General features: G+C 41.6%; 1 protein-coding gene and 1 long non-coding RNA gene across 2 annotated transcripts; one reads left to right on the top strand and one right to left on the bottom strand.

Annotated features, from left to right (window-relative positions):
• Nucleotides 1-85: 85 nt before the first annotated feature.
• vtna (vitronectin a) lies at nucleotides 86-20674 on the top strand. Its single transcript, XM_048265532.1, has 8 exons — nucleotides 86-236; nucleotides 477-596; nucleotides 960-1577; nucleotides 1871-2010; nucleotides 2127-2283; nucleotides 2380-2532; nucleotides 19559-20098; nucleotides 20232-20674. Exons 1-8 carry the CDS (start codon nucleotides 176-178, stop codon nucleotides 20351-20353), a joined length of 1911 nt encoding a protein of 636 aa, XP_048121489.1. The 5' UTR covers nucleotides 86-175; the 3' UTR covers nucleotides 20354-20674.
• On the bottom strand, nucleotides 12679-14244 carry LOC125308888. Its single transcript, XR_007196009.1, has 3 exons — nucleotides 14214-14244; nucleotides 14027-14119; nucleotides 12679-13544 (listed from the first exon to the last, which is right to left on the bottom strand). It is a non-coding gene; the product is annotated as an uncharacterized LOC125308888 (long non-coding RNA).
• Nucleotides 20675-21028: the final 354 nt, after the last annotated feature.

The raw sequence follows: 21028 nt of genomic DNA, 5'->3' as shown, positions 1-21028 counted from the left end.
TGTGTGTGTGTGTGTGTGTGTGTTTGTGTTTAAATTTTGCTATTGCAACATGTGTTGAAAACAGGCTTAAGTAAACAGTTGGAGGGTGAGTGACATTGGACCCCATTGACCAGCCATGTCCCAAACATCGCAGTGGATTCTCCAGCTGTAGCATTCGGACTATAAGGCTCTCATCATGAGGCCAAGGCTGATTCTGCTGGCACTGACGCTGCTTCATACAACGTGCCACTCACAAGGTACGTTACCATGTTTTTAAACAGTTGCTGTTTAACAAGATGCGGTTTCTGCCATATGGCTCTACCTGTATTGCACATAAATCAATTTGTTGTTATGATGATTGCAAATTGCACCTCAAGAGCCTGGCGCTATAAGTGCGAACATTCCTCTTTGTGAGACCTAAAAAGCATTGTACGGCTTGCAGGATGATTATGAGGTTTGATGATCTGTTGTTTGTTTTTTTTTGTCTTGTGCCTCAGAGTCCTGTGAGAACCGTTGTGAGAATGGCTTTGATGCTCAGAAGACTTGCCAGTGTGACACCATGTGTCGATACTACCAGAGTTGCTGCTCGGATTACGAGACCGCCTGCCGTATGCACAGTAAGACCTGAGGATCCAGTTATTCCCTGTTGAGCAACTTAGTCTAGCAGCAGAAGTCAGTCTCCTTAAGCAAATTGGGCAAATAATACTGATTCTGCTTCCGAGAGAGGGAAGTAAATGTTTTTGTTTGTGGTTTTTGAGTTTCTTAAAGTCTACACTGTTTTGAAGACTCTTACTCTTGACTATATTTAATGTACACATATGTTTGCAAATTCTAAACACATATAATGCAGATATTATTGTGCAAGAATAAAATGTGGTTTTAGTGATATAATAGTTTCTCTGTTGATCTGAAGAAAGAGACTGAATAATCAATCTTATCTGATGCATTAGCTAAGTTAATGTTATACCCTGTTCTTTTAGTACGTGGAGACACATTTGTGTTTGCTGAGGATGACGATGAGCAGATGAGCCCCACCAAGGCCACAGGTGGAGGCCGGTCACAAGGGAGGCTGTCAGACCCCTCCACCACTGCCATGACTGCCACAGATGCAGGGACAAGAGCAGGGAGCACAGCAGAGCTGAGGCCAAAACCATCCATCGCTACACGCATCCCCCTTGAGGGCCCAACAGAGGTTGCTCCAAGTAAAACAGATGTTCCAAATACCGATGAGTCAGATACTGCCGATGCGCTGATTACTGATGTGCTACGCACCACTGATGTTTCAAGCGCCACTGCTGTGGCAATTACTGCTGATGTGCCACGTATCACCAATGTTTCCAGTGCTACTGTTATGCCAATCACGGCTGATGTGCCACGTGCCACTGATGTTCCAAGTGCGACTGTTTTGCCAATCACTGCCGATGTGCTACATACCACCCATGTTTCAAGTGCTACTGTTATGCCAATCACCGCTGATGTACTTAAGGTCACTGATCCCAAGCCAACACAGCCTCCAGATCCAGATGCGGATGCTTGCAGCGGTAGACCCTTTGATGCCTTCCTGCAACTCAAGAATGGCACACTCTTTGCATTCAGAGGTGAGTTTGAGATCACTCAAAGATATACAGTATACCCAAGTCGAAACTGTGGTGCTGGACTCAGTTTCAACCTTTGAACTTGTCCTTCCCCCCCTCACACACACACTATCTATGGCCACATCCAGTACGTCATCTTGGGCCTAGATTCTAGGCTAACACAGTTACCACATCCTGATAACACTTGTCCTCATTTTACCAGCTAATTCGAAAGGCATAAACAGTCCAGTCAAACCCTTAGTTATATTTCAGTGTCATGGCATGGGTAATGGTACATATCTGTTTGTGTCCCCCAGGTATCTACTTCTTTGGCCTGGATGACAAATCAGTGCTGCCAGGTTACCCCAGACTCATCAAGGATGTCTGGGGAATATCTGGGCCCATCGATGCTGCCTTCACCCGAATCAACTGCCAGGGCAAAACATACTTCTTCAAGGCATCATATTCATTGCTTTGCATTTTTGCTGTGCATTTTCCATGTCATAGTCTGTGAAAGTTTCACAAATCAAAACTGCAAATGCCGTTTACTCATTTTGTTTCTCCCAATCTTAGGGAAATAAATATTGGAGATTTGAAGATGAGGTGCTGGATGAGGACTATCCGCGAGACATCAGTGTGGGCTTCGAAAAGGTCCCTGATGATTTGGATGCGGCCTTCTCTGCTCCTGCCCATGGCCACCATGGCAAAGAGAAAGTCTACTTTTTCAAAGGTGGCGTAGACATACTCTAGATCTGGCAAATGCACTGATGCATAAGACCACATGTTTCAACACTGTCTGAATTGTATAAATTGCCTTCGTTTATAGGAGATCAGTATTACCAGTATGAGTTCAAACATCAGCCAACTCACGAGGAATGCATACAGATGTCCTTAAGATCACCCTCTATGCCTTTTCTTCATTATACCAACATGTACTATCAGAGCTGGGAGGAGTTTTACAACATCATCTTTGGAGGATGTAAGTAGGCTACAATCAAGTACACCCTTTGCTTTATTAATGCACACATACCGCAGGGTACCCCCAGAATTGTCAGACCTAAATTTAAGACTTTTTTAATACCACTTCAGATGAAATTTAATACCTACATCGCACCCATTCGGATAGAATAAATAATATTAAAAGGTAAGATTAAACCTCAAATAATTACTATTTACAAGTGTTTGAACATGCCAACATGAACATGACAGCAGTGCAGTGGCAACGCAAAGATTTGTCGCGGTAGTAACGTGAATGAGGCTACGTTTATACGGTGACGATGAAAAGAGAAGACGCAGAAGTGGCGTCTCGTCTTTTTTATTCGCGTTTAGACGAGCATTCTCAGGGGGAAATCTTTGTTTATAAGAAGACGCAAGAGTATGTGATATTCGATTGGATATGCATTCCAGACCGCTGGGTGGTGGTGTGATAGAACCCCGGTACGTCACGCGCAGACATTCTAATTTGACAGTTTAGCCAGAGAGGTAATCAAGGATCTTTGGTTTAGCCGTTTAGACGGAGACGCAACCCGGGTCGTCTTCAAAACTCTACACTCTGGAAGGAGTCTTCAGATTTTTGCCGTGTAAACGAAAGGCACTTATGATAAAATATTTTGTCGTCTTCCTTCGCAATCGTTCTCGTATAAACGGCCCCTGAATGTCCTGCTTCATGGACAAATTTACACGGAATAGAACCTAGTTGATTTCAGGGATTAAAGTGATTTTTTAGGCCAGAAGTCATACATTGTTCATATCTACCTATAGAGATAGCACCCCTTTTGCGGTCGCGACCTATTTTAATTAAAAGATGCAAACAGCAAAGTAAAGCACCAAATAAACACCAAAACGAGGCTACAGGGTACTCTTAAGTTACTATATAATTAATGCCACCTACAGGTGAATGCATAGAACATAACAATCCTATGGTTTATGTACCCTGTAGCCTCGTTTTAGCCACCAATGGCCGCCATGTGAATAAGGCGAATTGAGAGTGTTCTTGATTGAGATTTCCTGATGAACAAAACAATATTTCAATACCATCCCTGACCATTGCTGATTAGCCATTGCTGTTCTTTTCTACTGCAGCAATATTGTAGCAAGGCTTTAACTTACACTCTTATTTAATTACTTCAGGCCAAAAGTATTTAAAGGGGAGATTTTTTTTCCTTGTTAATATGAAATTCAACACCAAGTAAAATCTATAAAATCAAAGTTTGCAAGACTTCACATTTCCTCATCAAAGTAACGAATCAGAACAGTCTAGATATTGTTCATATTTCCATTTGTTGCCTCATCCGCATTTAATGAAAACATGGTAATTTTGAGTTTTACAGACAACTCAGTTTTCCAATGAGCAGCAATTCTGTGTGTGCTCATGCAACAGGTCTGCGCATCTGATAACGACAATCTGGAGAGAGCACTTTTGTCTTCAGCAACAGATTGTATAAGGTTGACAAGAGGTTGCGATATGGTGAGGGACAGGTCGTGTTGTGCTATGAAAGAACATGCGTAGCCTACTTAGCGCAAAAACGGTCAGCCATAGATAAACGTACACAAATCATTACGCTAATATGCGAGGTTCTGGTAGGCCTACTGTTTATGGTTTTGTGCTATACATTAATAATAGCAAAGTTTTAAGTTGACTATTTTAATTGCATGGTTATTTTTTGTCAACATACGCTCACAACCTGTCTGTGCGTCATAAAAGACTGACCCCCCTTACTCAACATAAAATAATAATGTCGCGAACTGTTCACGATCTCAAAAACATTGTTGTACATGTCATAACAGACGGGAGGCATAGGCTACGGTTTATATTGCGTCGCTTTACACATAATGTTAGTTCCATTGATTAAAAACTGTAACAATAATAGTACATCGGGTGGCATAGCAGGCTATCTGTTCAAGTCATAGGTGACACCCAAAATGAATGACCTCCCCTGACAAGAGTTCGCGATAGTAAGAAATTGTCTACATTGATGCATGGAAAGAACACAGCCTCCGAGTTCGCACATAGAGCTCACAATAGCATATCCAAAAAAGTTAAACGGATTGGGCAACCTCATCAGCTGTCTCGATTGTGTCACTATAATCCAACTTTTATTTAGACCGTCCCCCAGACGTGTTTTTTTTTTTTTAAGCAACTGCCCCAGGCCAATGAGACAAGCGTGTAGTTACAACATAAACAAAGCGAATCTCATGGCTGACGTATCTTCTTGAGCGATCTCTGATTGAGACACAGAAAGTTCTCAAGAACACTATTAGGTCTTTAAACATCTACCATCACACACATTCATTCATCGGACCTAATATTTGTAGTTGCCTTAAAAAAAGGAAAAGAAAAGGTGATAGACCCCACCTCCTATTTTTTTTCCTCACCGGATCTGCATCGATCTCAAATATGACGATAGGCGAGTTCGACTTGCGGCAGATCTGTGCAGATCTGACTTGATGTGATGCATGCTGGGTTGAACACAATGCATACTGGGATGGACGCAATGCTTGCTGGTTAGAAATTCTGTCCGACTTCTGTCAGCCGGGGAGGGACTTACCACCGTGACACCATGTCACATGACCTTAAAATATCGCGGGAGTCTTAATTAGCCTGCATATGCTGCAGACAGATCTTGCAGTTGCCTTCCACGAGCTGCACGAGCTGAAACACGCCCTCATGACGTCAGTTCAAAGACGTGATAGGGCCATTTGGGAGGAATGTCCTCATGACGATTATGACGGGAGGCTCATGCTGCTTCCTTATGTTGGAATATGCGAAAATAAACAGAAATCGAAGGGATACCTTCTTATACATGATTTCTGCAACAATGGTAGGCTAGCCTACTGAAAACGTTTGGATATTCTGTTATTTTCTGCTGTTGGCTAAATAGATAGACACACATATAGGGAAAACACTTGATATTGAATTTATGTGCTACAATGCAGGCCTGTTAACTGTATGACAACAGTGGTTTATTTAAACTACATCATAAGAATTTATTTCGTCAGTCATCATGCTCATTTTAATGAGTAGGAATGAAAGTTCTTCTGTGTTTATTGCAAACAAAATTGCAAACAAGCCTATTTCTAAAATCAAATTGACGTAAATCCGTCGTACGACGGAGAACTTTAATCCTTGTTTTATGCTACGTGAGGATATTAGACTAAATCTACTGATCATTTGAAAAATTAAGACCTCCGTGAAAAAATTCCAGACTTTGAGGTGAAATTCAATACTTTTTAAGGCCTTAATTTAGGAAAATGAAATGTAATACTTTTTAATACTTTTAAGACTCCGCGGGTACCCTGTACCGTAATCAAGTCAAGTCAACTTTATTTATATAGCGCCAGTGGTGGAACAAGTCAGAGCCGGGCCGGGGGCGGGGCACATGACCGGGCCCTTTATTAAACTCATCATAACATAATTTTACAACATAGGCTACACATGCCTGTAAAAGCGGGTCTTACAAGCGTCAGCGCCACGGAGAGCATCGAACGTACATGAAGTGTAACCAAGAGAACAACAACAAAAACATTAGGCTACATGACCCCTAATAAAAACAACAATAATACGCAGCACTATTTGAAGGGCATATGACGAGCCTTTAGCCCCTGAACTCGTCCACGATGCTCTGTGTATGTCCATTTTCTTTGCTCTCTCATTCTCTATGGTGGTTTTTAATGATCTTTAAAGGGACACCAGGCAAGCCTGATGCTTTTTCTCTACGAAACTTCCCCTCGCTCGGTCTGAAGCTCTTTTCCTTTTCTTTGCGTCTTCCGTCAAGGGTTTTCGCTGCTTCTTCGCTGGCTCTGCCATTATACACACGTTTGCAACAATCTCTAGCGTTTTGTTAGCCTGCCTCTGTGCTGTAAACTGATCCTGCTTCGGGTCGGCGGGTAGGATACACCCGAACTTGTAAGTGGGATATTCTTCCTACAGGCAGTAGGGCGGGCTTAAAGAGCCTTCATTAAGCCTGTAATGAGTCATTTAACCATATACCGACTTACAAAGATGATTAATTAACACGAAAACATTGCCTGGTGTCCCTTTAACTTGGAGAATGAGCGCTCAGAGGTTGCAACGGTGACGGGAAGAGTCAAAAATAAAATTAGGGCGGTGCAAATCTCACTGAATGCAGAAGTTAGCCTACTGCTGGGTGGTTGCATTGGCGGAGCGAGGGGGTGGTTTCGGGGGCTCAAGCCCCAAATCTCTTTTCAAAAGCCCCGAATATTTTTTTGTATGTGTTTTCAATTTCCAACGATTCTAATTTCTAATTTAACTTCCCCTCGGTTTCTCTATAAATGTTACAAAATGTAGCCTACTATTACTGAGCAAAATCCTTACTTTCAAAACCCAATATTGACAGAAAATCTGATTTCCCACATGATGCAGGCGCGCGGGAACATATTTTTGACCAGGGGTGCTGAATAACAAAATAATGGATGTCCGACGGTTTCTCCTCTAGCATGGTATGATTTGAATTTAGACAGCTAAATACGCCATTTCAGCGCCGTGTATGAGTAGACCCTCTGGTAGACCAAAGAGCGAGAACAGCCACATTCCACTGCAACTATGCGCAGCACTTGCCTAAGTGTCCTAACCACCAATTACAGCGGTTTCTATCTGAGCGACTCCAATAGTGAAAGGATTTCAGTGTCATATTTCGGTGGCACTAGCTAAGCTGTCGTGGAACTCGAGATGACATGTCTACTGATGGGCAACAGGTTCGTGGATTTGGGCTAGATCAGCCATATTGCTAGCCTGGCGGGCCATCCTATATCATTGAAATGTATAGTCTGGAATCGAACCATCACCTCGCTTAATCCAAGGGGCGGGCAGAGAATTGTCTTTCAAACTGCCTAGGCATGCAATCAGGGGGTCAAGAGCGTGCAGATTACCTTCGACATGTTAGCATACGCCATTTTCAAATATGGTGCTGCATGGAGCATTTGGAACCAGCTCCATGCACGAAAATCCGTGTTGGGCACGAGCTCTCATGCGCGTACATGTTGGTGGGAGGGTACCTATCCGGCGGCTAAAACCAAACGTTATTCAGTGCGTATTTCTTGAGGAGCCTATGAGAAGACGTGCATATTATGGTTGTTTATCCATCATATGACAAATAAAGAAAATTCTATTGATCTTGTTTCGTTGTTGTTTGTCCCGAACAAACATAGCCTAAACATGATTAAAGACAATATTACACAACAGCGGCATAAAGACTTTGTCTCGTTGCACCATGGGTCTCCAACAGCTCTCAACCTATCGCCGCCCCCTTTGGAGCTTGCCAGAGACTGAAGCACTAGGCTACTACATTTAAACACAATTATTGCCGCGAGGCATTCCAGCCTGATTTGAATTTAATAAAAGTAAACCATGCATAAAAAAAAAAACTAAATTTAGGCTACCGGCTATGCAATATAGTTTCCATTAGAGCACAGCGACGCTCAATGAATGCAGGAAAGGCCTTGTCTCAAGAATAAACAGCTGGAAATTTCAACACTTTTTCAACTACACTAAACTTTACAGTGATCATCAAATACCCTCTAGATTTAAATGCCCATCAGTCTCAACATTTAACTATATAATAAAAAGTCAAAAAAGTAAATTAAATCCCATACCAAAACCGAAAATCGCGGCGTTTGATAGCCTGGTATGCCGCTCCAAACAAAACGCATGTCTCACAATAACGCATAATGTAAGAAATAAAGGTCTGCCTCGAATAAGCCTACCTCAAATAAATAGTGCCTGTGCTTTGCAGCCTAAATAGCAGACCCTGGACATAATTTAGGATTTACGGAAAGTATGCAATCATACGATGTTGCACGCCTGGCGATGCTCTGGCCGTCTACTGTGCCTATGACACCGCTGCCTCATTTGGATGGTAACTCCACAGGTGAGCGCGAAGATTGGATGTCGTGGATGCGTAAGTAAACTGTTTTTTGCTGAGTCCGCAGACAACATTCTCTTTAACCGTTACTTTACCATCTGCGGTGTACAACTCAAAGTAAAGACACCACATTTTAGATGAGTTGGGGACGTAATTGTCCGCTCAGGCTGACCGTTCTGTGCGTTATCTTCAATACTATCTTCAATAATATTGAATATCTTCAATATTATTTTCAAAACAGGGTGGCTATTGAGGGCTCTGGCTCCAGTCATTGTCATGGCTACTGGCTATTATTGGCTTGATTTGGTCATGGGCCAACGAATACGTTTAGAGCACCCGCTATGAGATGGCAAACAATACAATAAAAAAACAAACTAATCATAGACTGTAAAAATGCGCTACACCTGGCACTAAAAACCGAATAGTTTATTTATAGTTCGACTACGGATATTTCACGTCATGTTCGAATGCATATTTGCAGCAGGAAGACCGCTGTGTTATCCAATGAAATTAAGTTGCGCTTCAGGGCGACTCCACTCGGACTCCATGCGCGTTCCCGAGCCACTTTTTCTTCTTCTTGTTATGAGGCAAGAACTTTATGTGCATTATCGCCACCCTCTTACTGGAGGACGACTCTCTTTTTACAGAATTTCCAATAAAAATCGACGTTGGTCCATGCGTCATTTCCAGCTTTGTAACTTGGCACATGGTCAGAGCCGACTGGCGCTGGATCCGAACCCCAGTGTTCAAGATGACGTTAGGCGTGTTCGACTTCGACTGAGTCTGACTTGGTCTGGCTTTCTACGTAAACGTGATCTTCAGAGGCTAGCCGGGAGGAGTTACAACAGAGGGCAGCTCATCCCGGACAGGCAGGCTACAGTCTGCCTGACGTGACTCGCGTGAGACATCACGGGAGATATCGCGGAATTTTGTTTGCAATAAACACAGCAGAACTTTCATTCTTACTCATTAAAATGAGCATGATGACTGACGAAATAAATTCTTTTGATGTAGTTTAAATAAACCACTGCTGTCATACAGTTAACAGGCCTGCATTGTAGCACATAAATTCAATATCAAGTGTTTCCCCTATATGTGTGTCTATCTATTTAGCCAACAGCAGAAAATAACAGAATATCCAAACGTTTTCAGTAGGCTAGCCTACCATTGTTGCAGAAATCACATATAAGAAGGTATCCCTTCGATTTCTGTTTATTTTCGCATATTCCAACATAAGGAAGCAGCATGAGCCTCCCGTCATAATCGTCATCGTAATCGTAATCGACATTCCTCCCAAATGGCCCTATCACGTCTTTGAACTGACGTCATGAGGGCGTGTTTCAGCTCGTGCAGCTCGTGGAAGGCAACTGCAAGATCTGTCTGCAGGCTAAGGCCTAGTCCACACGTACCAAACCGATCTTTTTTTCCTCCGTCTTCCCTGGAACCGTATCAAGAATATTTGCGTCCAAACGGATCCATCTCAACACGACTCAACACGTTACTTCATACCCCAGGCCTATAGGTGGCACTGTGTCTTTACAGAAATCACCAAAACTTGCAAAACTTACGCTTTAAAAACAGACAGAATAGGCTACGGCGAAATGGCTAGTGCAAGGAAACCAGAATTGTTTGTGTGGACTGATGGTGAACTGTCAACTGTAAAACTAATAAACTTTATTTTACGGTTTGTGAAGGGTGCAGTCCCGCCCTTTATTTGGCTAACGAGGTAGGCCTACTAATCACCTTTACTTTCTTTGGTTGTAGGATAGTCCGTGATTCACATTAGTTTTGGCTATCACCGCAATTAGGCTACTAAACGCAAGGCTTACCCAAGTTCTAGGCTATTCTGTCGCCACATTTATAATATTGCTATAAAACCTTCGTTAGTAACAGTCAATACTTTTGCCTGCATCAAATCGTGCATTAGATTCAGTGTGCTACCATCGGCTTAACGTGAGTTCTAAGCGTCTTTGTATGCTTATATCTGATTTCACTCGACTGTGAATGCATGTATATATGTTGTAAGGCGTGTAAAATAAATGAATGACACTGGCACTACGCGACAAATTAGTGTAGCCTAAACTTACACCGCACTTTCCTAATAACTTAAGTTCTCTCGCGTCACTGACAGTAGCTAGAATGCATAAAAAAACACCGGAAAAACAGTGTTCAGTCCACCAAGTCATAAGCTATCGGGCGGCGCGCAGCATCAGTTGTGATATTTATCTTAACGGAGTGTAATCGTGGAGGTAATGTCATGTATGAAAACTAGTATTGTTAGGCAATACTATAAGTGCAAGTCCAGGGCAGCTGAGGTGTGGCGATGACATCATCGACACGCAAAGCAGGATGTCGCGGTTTAAGCTGTCTAAACGAACTCAAAGGGGCTACGGTTTCAGATTTCTCCACTCTGGGACCAGGTTTCAGAAAAGTGCGGTTTCGGGCAGTGCGTTTACAGGATTCGTTTGGACGCTCGGCCAAGACGAAGCAAAACCTCTGCGTTTAACCTAAAAAGCGTCTCCGTGTGGACAGGCCCTAAGACTCCCGCGATATTTTAAGGCCATGTGACATGGTGTCACGGTGGTAAGTCCCTCCCGGCTGACAGAAGTCGGACAGAATTTCTAACCAGCAAGCATTAAGGTCCATCCCAGTATGCATTGTGTTCAACCCAGCATGCATCACATCAAGTCAGATCTGCACAGATCTGCCGCAAGTCGAACTCGCCGTGGCATGCATGACTGAGCAGGACTGTGCATTACCTTTTTTGTCAGATCATGGAGAGATTTCAGGTGTGCAATAACTTTAAAAGGAGTTTTCATATGTTAGGGTGGTGTGGGCGATTACTATTGAAATGTTAAAACGGAATTGTCCACTGAAATCAGAACTTAAACAACCCCTGAATTCATAATGGTGGGTGGGTATAAATTGGGTACACATTTTAACCCAAATTATTAATTGCACAAAACGATTGTTTGTTTTTTGTAAAAAAAAAAAAATAGATTAGATTCCCCATGCAAACTTTGAAATGAACAAACTGAACAAAAATGTTGGTAGTGTTGCATAGGCCTACACAATATTGATAATTTAAAAGTACAAATCTCACAGGAGGACTACCCTCGCAAAAAAGGGGTGACTGTATGTTTGTTTCAAATGAGTAGCCCTCCATATGATTTCGGGTCCTCAGGTAGCCCTAATTCCCAAAAAGGTTGGAGACCCCTGGTGTAGTGGTTAGTGAGGGTGTTTTTTGTACGGTAGCCCAGGCTGCTCAAATGTGGTTCGATCCCTGTTTGATTTGTAAGGTAGTGTTTCAGATCGTATCTGTTAATGTTTTCTTACTTCACCATTAACCACACAGTTTCAACTAAACTCTCAGAATGGTCAAAAATCGAGAGTTTTTATAAGAAGAAAGTGATTTAGAGAACACATAGTGGCAGCAATAAGACTCTCTTTATTGTGACTTCATGAGGTCTCCCATCCAGTATTTGACGAAGGCCATGCTGCTTAGCTTTTGACAAAGACTGAACACAGGTAACACAGCGAGCCATGAACTTTAAAGACTACATCTCCAATACGAAGCATTTGACAGATTTGTTTCACCCTAAACAGCTCTGAGGTGTCGGAATTGTTTCAAAGCTTCGGAACAATTCGGCACAATTGCTTCGAACGTTTCAGTGTTTCATAAAGCCTCGCTTTGCCCATCCCTAGCAAATACATCCTTCTTCGAAAGGAATGACTTAAGTGCATTGTGTTGCTCAACTTTCAAAGAAAAGCACAAGTCCAACTCCTCCAAAGTTGACGCCAACGCCAATTCAAACAACCGCTCTTCGTTCGCCATAGCCACCTTCCTTGTTGTTCACCGTCGCAGGACTGTCGTTATCCTGTTAAGCCCGCCTCTAACAAAATAGAGCGCTGTGATTGGATGAAGTCCACGGCGTCAGCCAATAGAAATCCCTATGGTTTGATACTAGACGTACAGGCTGAGCAAATTAATTTGCCGCCGCTAGGGTGCGTCTAGATTTCTAGGCTACCACATTGCCTGACACTAACAAAAACTGAGCCGTACGTGAGGTCGTGGGCTTGCCAAAGACTAATTGCAAAAGATGCATCCTACCTCATCTGTTGTCGTTTGGTATTCGAAATTAGGCTTTTCACAATCCAACGATATACACTGATAAAAATATTGAGCCTGATCTACTTAAAAAAGGTAAGGCAACTTTTTTGCATCAGATTAATATGTAGTTAAAGTTAAAGCTAAACTTAAAAACTTAAGTATAGACCATATAAATAGACCATACTGATAAAAAGACAGGAGCTGCAACGATTAGTTGATTGATCAATTAGTTGCTAACAACTAAATAATTTGTCAGTAATTAGAATTTTCTTTGAGTCATTTTTTTTAAGAAGAAGAATCCCAGATTCTCTGATGTGAATGTTTTAAATTGAGAACTGGTGATCAGGACAAAACAAGACATTTTAGGTTGCAGCTTGGGCTTTGGGAAAGAGTGATCGATTTTTCACCATTTCCTTACATTGTATGGACGAATCCACAAATCAATTTATCAAGACTATCGACAGATTAATTAATTGGTTGCAGCCCAACACTGGAAACTTAGCAACCCACATGAGTCAAACAATCTCAGATATAATTATGCATCTTAACCCAAAACAAGACTTGGAAGTCATTTAGCTCAAATAAATAAATTTATTTGACAAAAGCCAAAAAAACAAATCAAAATACATTCTATTACAAACAAATCAAAATACATTCTACTGTATACACCATCTGTATAGATTTTAAGCTTGCAAACAGACCTTGAGATCATGGACTTTGGAGGACAGTTTTTGGTTTGCATTCTCTAGCTCTAGGAAGATCTTCTAAAAGACCTCAAACGTGTATTTCAGTTTATTAGGGTACCTCAGTTCCAAGGCATAGATAAGGCCCATCAGATAGGTGCAAGCATGTGCCACATCTGGGATACCAAAAAGGTCCCTCGATGGCTATTCCAGTTTGCTTGGGGAGACCATCCCTGGCTTTGCTGACAACAAAGATGCCGAGGGCAAATGTAGTAATAGCTTCTTGGATGGTCGCAGCATCGTCGTCATTAATAACCTGTGAAATACAATAACACTTATTTATTGTATAGTAATGTGAAGGATGCATAACTCTTTGTTCCCCTCTCCAAACAGATGATCAGATTGTTATGTGGTGCTTTTGAGTAGTATTGTAGCTTAACAAGGGTGTCTACAGGTATCACAGAGTTCAATCAAATGCCATTTAAGGCCATTTTAATTCAATTTGTTGGGAGTAATTAAGCAATGCAGCTTTATACAGTATAAAGAGTATCATATATTTGGTTCTGTTAACTACATAATTATACAAATGGTTATACATCAGTGTTATCAACAAACCCTAGGATATTCGTGTACATGTCACTAGATATCTGTGAGGATTTCCCATGTTTCACTACAGCATTTTTAATAATTAAATACTAAAATATTATCATTACCACAATGGAAAAAAGTCCTGAACTTTGTGTTTTTTTATTCTTGATTATACTTTGAGTCCTTCATGCATAGTAATATCTTCTTTACCTGGTAGTCCTTCATTAACTCTCCAGTGTATTCACCAAGGTAGAGTGTGAGTCCTCTGATCACAACTTCTCTTCGCGACTCAATTGTGTCGTCCTACAAAAATATGGAATGAGATTACTAATTAATACGAGAAATATGAGATTAATATAAAATATGAGATTACAGACATCAGAAAGCTACTACATACAACTAATTACTACCACACTGTTGTAAATACATGCCTCATTTAACATGTCAAGGGTTTCTTCCCAACGGCTCCACCCTTTCTCCTGTACAGGCAACAGCTTGGGTGTGTGTTGGTCCAACTTGCCCAGGAATGTGGACTGCAATAGCTTCAGTGTGATCCTGCAGATTTCCTTCTCGATCTGAGAGACCAAGAGATGTAGACAAGACATGGAGATGTAGAAACATAATGAGACAGACACACATGGGCAAGAGAAACAGAACAAAGACATGGACAAATTAATCCAAAAACCACACTGAATAAATCAGTCTGCTGGTTGCAGAACTGGTTACAGAAAGACCTTGCCTCTCATAGACTTAAGTCTTACATGTACATTTTTGGCCTTTCCTTATCTTACTCAACTTCGAGAAAGATAGTTTTGACATGATATACTCGGTGTATATTAAATGTTACCTATTCCCAGGTATGATTACGTGTACCTTGGATTTATTTTAAATGATGTAAAAACGGCAAACTTTCGTTACGTTAAAAGGATATTGATGGCTGCACTTTTAAGATTGACCATGGTTTATTTTTCGGTTCAAATGGCTTTTTGAATGGGTTCGCCACGGGCAGTTGGTTGTAGTGTTACGGTCCCTTATCACTCAAGTTTATCACTGTTGGTTGTGCCCATTCGTAGCGAGCCCATTTAAGAATAGCGTAGAAATCCAGACGCACCCTATAGGCAGCAAATGTAGTTCTCAGAAAACTAAACCATCGTCAATCTTAACTGCAGCCTTTGTCAATATCCTTTTAACCTAACGTTTGCCTCGAGTATTTACACGAATGCATTTTGGCGAGGGTTTTGCTTTAACGTCACACACGACTAGTAGTGCTAGGCTAAGTCCACTAGTTGAGTAAGGCCACTTGCTAACGTTAACATTCATTTTCAAATTAAACAAAAAGACTCGACTAGTTCTACTGTTCTAGAGTCTTTTAATTTAACTTGAAGATGGAAGCTAATCTAACCATAGACAGTAAAATAAATATAACCAGGTATCGATAGTTGGCAAACTTTATTCTTACCTTAACGTTCAGTGGACTCAATCATAAACCCAGCCTCTGGAAATGCGGTGGTCCTCTGCTCTTTTCAACAGATGCGTGCCAGTTGGCGGGAGTACGAAACAGCGTAAATGAAACAAGCTTTTTGTTTGTTGAGTGTTTGTACTTGAGAAGATCGACTGGGATAACTTAATAATGTATGTAAATGAAAAAACACATAATTTTATTGTAATTTGAACAAATGCAGATTAATTTCAAACAATACATTTTCATGTAAAGATACAAACTGAAATTTTTATTGTTAATTTCACAGATTTCATTAAGGCTATGTTATATCTACACATGCTCAGAAACACTTTTTTCAGTGCCAAAGTACGAACTAGTTGGTGATGGTATATGGAAACTGGCAGTATGCATGCTACACGGAGTTCTAACAGGTGCATGGCCTAATAAGCAGGCAAGATATAACCCACGATCGCCATGGTCTCGTTATCAATTAGTGTTTGTGGTAATAATGGCAGCAACAATAAAACCATCTTGATCTTCATCATTTTGACAGATCAGCAGCCTCTGGATGGTCATATGCATAGTTAGCCTACCTTTAGTTTGCATTTACATTTTAAACACCGAATCTACTGTCTTTACTGCCGGGAGAGAAAAAAATCCTGTATTCTTTTCTGTAGCCTAATATTCTTTTCTCGAAGTCAACTAGCCTGCTTGCAAAGTCTCTCCTCAGCGAGTCACGTCACTTTCACTTCTATAGCTAGACTATAACGTTTAATCTATGGATAGCTATATGCAAAGCTATCCATAACCTTTTTTTGCTATTTGCCTATATGCCAACAAATATAATGACAAACTGCGAATTTGTAGGCCTATATTGACAAAAAGCAAGGGGTGCTGCAGCACCCTCAGCATACACCTTCCCGCGCCCTTGACACGATGAGTTTAGGCAATGCCAGAGCCGAGATGCGGTTTACGTCATAAACCTGGCAGGAAGTTCAGAGCGGCGCAATCAGTTTAAACAGCATGCCGGTAAGAAAAACTATTGTCAAGACATTATGCAATTAGGCTACTGTACCCCGGAATACAAAAATAAACTTCAGAAAGACAGAAAGTTTGTTGTACTGTATTTTGTAGTCTGTATTCTGTAGTCTCAATGACCGAATCAGTAGATATACCTGTTGTCAGTTGAGTTCGTTCAATTTATTGTAGGCTAGTAGCCTAGGCAAATATGAAACGGAGATGTAACTTGGCTACCGGCGGGATTTTGAACTTGCATGTTTCATGCATTTTAGGGCAAAAAATACCATGGGATTGATGTGTTCTCTATTATAGGAACGTAATCAATTGCGGACGTGCACTAGCCTGGGTGTTCCCATGCTGCCTTGCGCGCGATTTGATTCACGCTGCTAAGGCAGCCTGGAGACCATGGAGCAAATTTTCGCCTGAGATAGGGAACCAATCACAGAACAGGTGGGAAAGCAAGACGATGATGAGCTATGCACAGACGCATTTGATAGACATCCGTGGCACGTACCCAATAAACGGATCTGGGCATTTTTTTCAAATACGAGAAAATGAACGTTTGGTTCCCAGACCACGTCTCATTGAGAAGTGGTGGCGCTAGCCAGGCTAGACGTGCACAGACAGCTCAGACACAGCGCATATAGGCCTAGGTTAGGCTACTTTCACTTTCTAGAGCGCATTCATTAGGCTACGTAAAAGATGCTTCATACCAAAACAACGATCAAACATTATCAAATGTATCATGACGTGTTGTCACAAAGACATAAACATGTAGGCTAAGTGTAAGTGTTCTCTCGTTGACGCCTGTAGGAGACAATATCGTTGATCCAATTTTGTAAATTTGCATGTCGTAAAGTTCAATATGAGAGTTAAAATAAAGCCAGTCATACAGCAGAACATTTTATTCAATATTTTACACTTACTAAATTATCAAAGTAAATTTCAAAACTTTTCAGCAACCGTGAGTCATAACTCGTCCTGACTGGGGCAACCTATAAGCCTAATACGTCCCACTCTGATGAAAATGATTGAAAAGAGACCGTTTGCATGATCTTAGCTCCTCCGGCCTTGTGCCGTGGGAGAGGCCCGTCCCACCTTACCCAGAGGTGGGGAGGGCCCCAAGACCGGCCCCTGCGGGTCCCGGGCAGGGGGCGTGCCGCACCCACCGCACCCCCTCAAGCTCCGCCCCTGTGTAGCGCATTTCAGACACAGAGGTCATTCAATGTGCTTTACATAAACAAAAGCAAACAAGAATAGCTGATAAAAGCATAGAAGGGCAATAGTCAAAGAATAGTTTAAAAAGTAAAGAATAATAATAAAATAATAATAAGAAGAAAACATAAAACACACAAGGTGATAGTACATAAAAGCATAAAAGGGCAATAATTTAAAAGTGTTTAAAAAGTAATAATTAAAACATAAAAACAACATAGAAACTATTAAAAAATTTAGCTGAAAGACTTTCCCAGATTTAGAAATGTAAAATTTATTGCAAAATAAGTGATCAGTTAGCAGAAAGTATCTGAGAAAAGTTTAAGTCTTCAGTCTTAAGTCTAGATTTGAAACTGGCTACAGTTGGGGCAACTTTGATCTCATCTGAAAGTTGGTTCCAGAGCTGAACTGCATAGTAACTAAACGCTGCTTCACCATGTTTAGTTCTAACAGTAGGTTTTAAGTATTTCTCCTGAGACCTGAGAGGTCTGGAAGGTGTGTACTGCTGAAGCATGTCTGCTAGGTAATTTGGTCCCGTTCCATTTAGTGATTTATAAACAAGCAGAAGCTCTTTAAAGTAAATTCTGTGACTTACTGGAAGCCAATGCCAGGATTTAAGTATTGGAGTAATGTGGTCAATTCTTTTAATTTTTGTGAGAACCCTAGCCGCTGAATTTTGTATCATCTGAAGCTGTTTGATAGTCTATTTAGGAAAACCTGTAAAAAGCCCATTGCAGTAGTCAACCCTACTGGAGGTGAATGCATGAATATGTTTTTCTAGATCATGTTTAGACATTAGCCCTCGAAGTTTGGCAATGTTTTTTGAGGTGGTAAAAAGCTGATTTAGTTATTGCTTTCATGTGGCTGTTTAAATTTAGACCACTGTCAATTATGACACCAAGATTTCTAACAGTATTCTTTGCTTTAAACCCTTTAATATCAATGAGAGTGGCAACCTTACAGGTGCCATGTGTAATGTCCGCCAAAAAATCAATTCATACTCCACATTCCATAAAAGATGGGGGCAGTATACCTCCAGAAAGTGAGTTGGTCTACCCTACGGTAACAACCGAGACATGTGTATTGCAGTTTGGCTGGTTATGTCGCCCGCGTACCGCCTCCCATGGCCGAAACTGGCATTATGACACCTGTCGGGCTGTGGCTAGTAATTTAGCATGCTAATTCAGGTTGATATCCCTGCAGCGCTATACCTTGTCATTTTTTAAATGACACAATCGCCCTAATTTCTTCTCATTCTTTTGATGCGTGTAGCTCATTTCTTGGATATTTTTACCTCTATTCTTACACATGGCACCTTTAAGTCTTTCCTCTTTTTTACCAAATATAATTACTTCAGTTTTTTCTTTGTTCAACTGAAGAACATTTTGAGACATCCAGTTGTTAATCTTGTCAATACACTGACAAAGAGATTCAAGGGGACCATAGTCATTAGGCGAAAGAGCTAAGTAAAGTTGGGTGTCATTGGCATAGCTATGATAGGAAATCAAATTGTTTGTGATGGTTTGTCCAAGTGGGAGCATATAGAGGTTGAATAATAGTGGCCCCAAGATTGACCCCTGGGGGACACCACAGGTCAAGGACGTTGTAGAGGTACAGTTGCCGATATGCAACAAACAAACTTCTTTCTTGTAGGTATGATTTGACCCAGTTGATGACTATACCTGAAAGTCCAACCCAGTGCTCTAATCTGTGTAGTAATATGTTGTGATCAACAGTGTGAAAGGCTGCACTAAGGTCCAATAACACAAGAACTGATGTTTTGCCTGCATCTGCATCTACTGTAGAATCAAAATCCAGCATTCTCTCCTGCAACACAGTTTTACTTTTTGAAACATGCCACAAACCAGTAATGTTATGGCATATTATTATGTTACAGCATTTATTTATTTCATTCAGCTTAAATTGTGTCACACAAAATGTAGTGCTTGACAAATGGATCAACTCCACAACTGCATAACTCCACTACGCCATAACTCCACACTGACCAAGTCCACAACAGGAATCCATGACAACTGCTCAAGTTTCAATCTCTTGCTGTCTCTCAGTCCCAGGGCACCATCATGGGCCTCACTTCATTAACAAGGACTGGAAAGGACTCAAAGCCCCGATTGATGCTGTGATGGCGGGGAGGCTCTACGTCATTCCACGACCCCCGCCAAGGCAGGACCAGAACAGAAACAACCAGCAGCAGTGGGATCATGGTTGGGGCCAGCAGTGGAGCTCCCGGCGCAGGCAGAACCGCTCTCCACAGTGGCCCGGCTCCAGTCAGTGGGGGGTGAACATTGGGCGAGAGTTCGCCGAACGCGGGATGAACGTAGGCCGGGAGTTCGCCGAGCGTGGGATGAACATCGGGAGGGAGTTCATGGGGACGAGGAGCCGTGACGACCGCCTGCGAGACGTGGAGGATCGCTGGCGAGACGAGCAGGACCGACGGCGAGATGAAGAGGAGCGGCTGAGGGACAGGTGGAGAGATGAGAACAGGAGGCGATACGACTACGATTACAGATTCGACCCACAGGATGACTTCCTCTTAGACAGGGTGCGGAAGAGTCAGCCGGTACAAAGCGTGTACTTTTTCAAAGGAGGTAAGGCCTGCAGGATGCAAACAAATGGAATTAACAGTAGCCTAACTGAATGAATGAAATGCATGAATGGAATATTAATACCATTAGAGAGTGAGAATAGCTTAGAACATCTTTCTTTTCTTTCTCTACACAGACAAATACTACAGGGTGGATCTGCAATCTAAACGAGTTGACCCAGCAAGTCCTCCATACCCAAGGTCCATCGGCAAATACTGGCTTGGGTGTAAGGAGAAACCTGGGGCAGAGAGGAAGTGAGCCCAAAGGGGGATGGTCACTAGCCTACACAAAGACTGTCTTAATAACCCTTCACTGAGAGCACAAATAGGAATCCTTGATATAATGTGGCACACGACTGTTAAAATTGTTTATCAAATATGAACCATTGGGTGACAAACATGGTTATGGATGGTCGTATGACTTTAGTTCTTTCTGAACTGTTGAGTTTTCTGTTATTGCCTGCTTGGCTTTCAATGGTTGATCCTCACTACAGGATAAACCTGTGTCTCTGTTATTATCCCTTACCTACTTCATAATACACTGGAACAAAGTCAATGTGCTTGCAGTCCTTACAGTAAATGTGGTCATATTTGTCTTTTTTTTACTGCAATTACCTCAATACGAATACAAAGACGCGATGTAGTTGAATCAATTATCTGCCAAAATATAGGTTAACAGACACACGGTTTAGTACAGCAGATCGCCTACAAATAACTTGTACAGACTGAATTGGGTTAGAAAAAAATGACTGAATGGGGTTACAAAATAAGACCTTGATCTCAACAGTGATACAGTAGGCTACATGTATGTCCAGGCATGACACGACATACTTTTAGAAGTGGATGCTGTCATATAGTAAAAAAGTCCTCCTCAACAAGTAGATTGCTGGTCTACAGAGCCATGTATTTAAAATACAAAATAGTATGTTGTCAT

This window comes from Alosa alosa, chromosome 15, assembly GCF_017589495.1.
Source record: "Alosa alosa isolate M-15738 ecotype Scorff River chromosome 15, AALO_Geno_1.1, whole genome shotgun sequence".
Classification (NCBI taxonomy): Eukaryota; Metazoa; Chordata; class Actinopteri; order Clupeiformes; family Clupeidae; genus Alosa; species Alosa alosa.
This window is presented reverse-complemented; position numbering and strand designations above follow the sequence as displayed.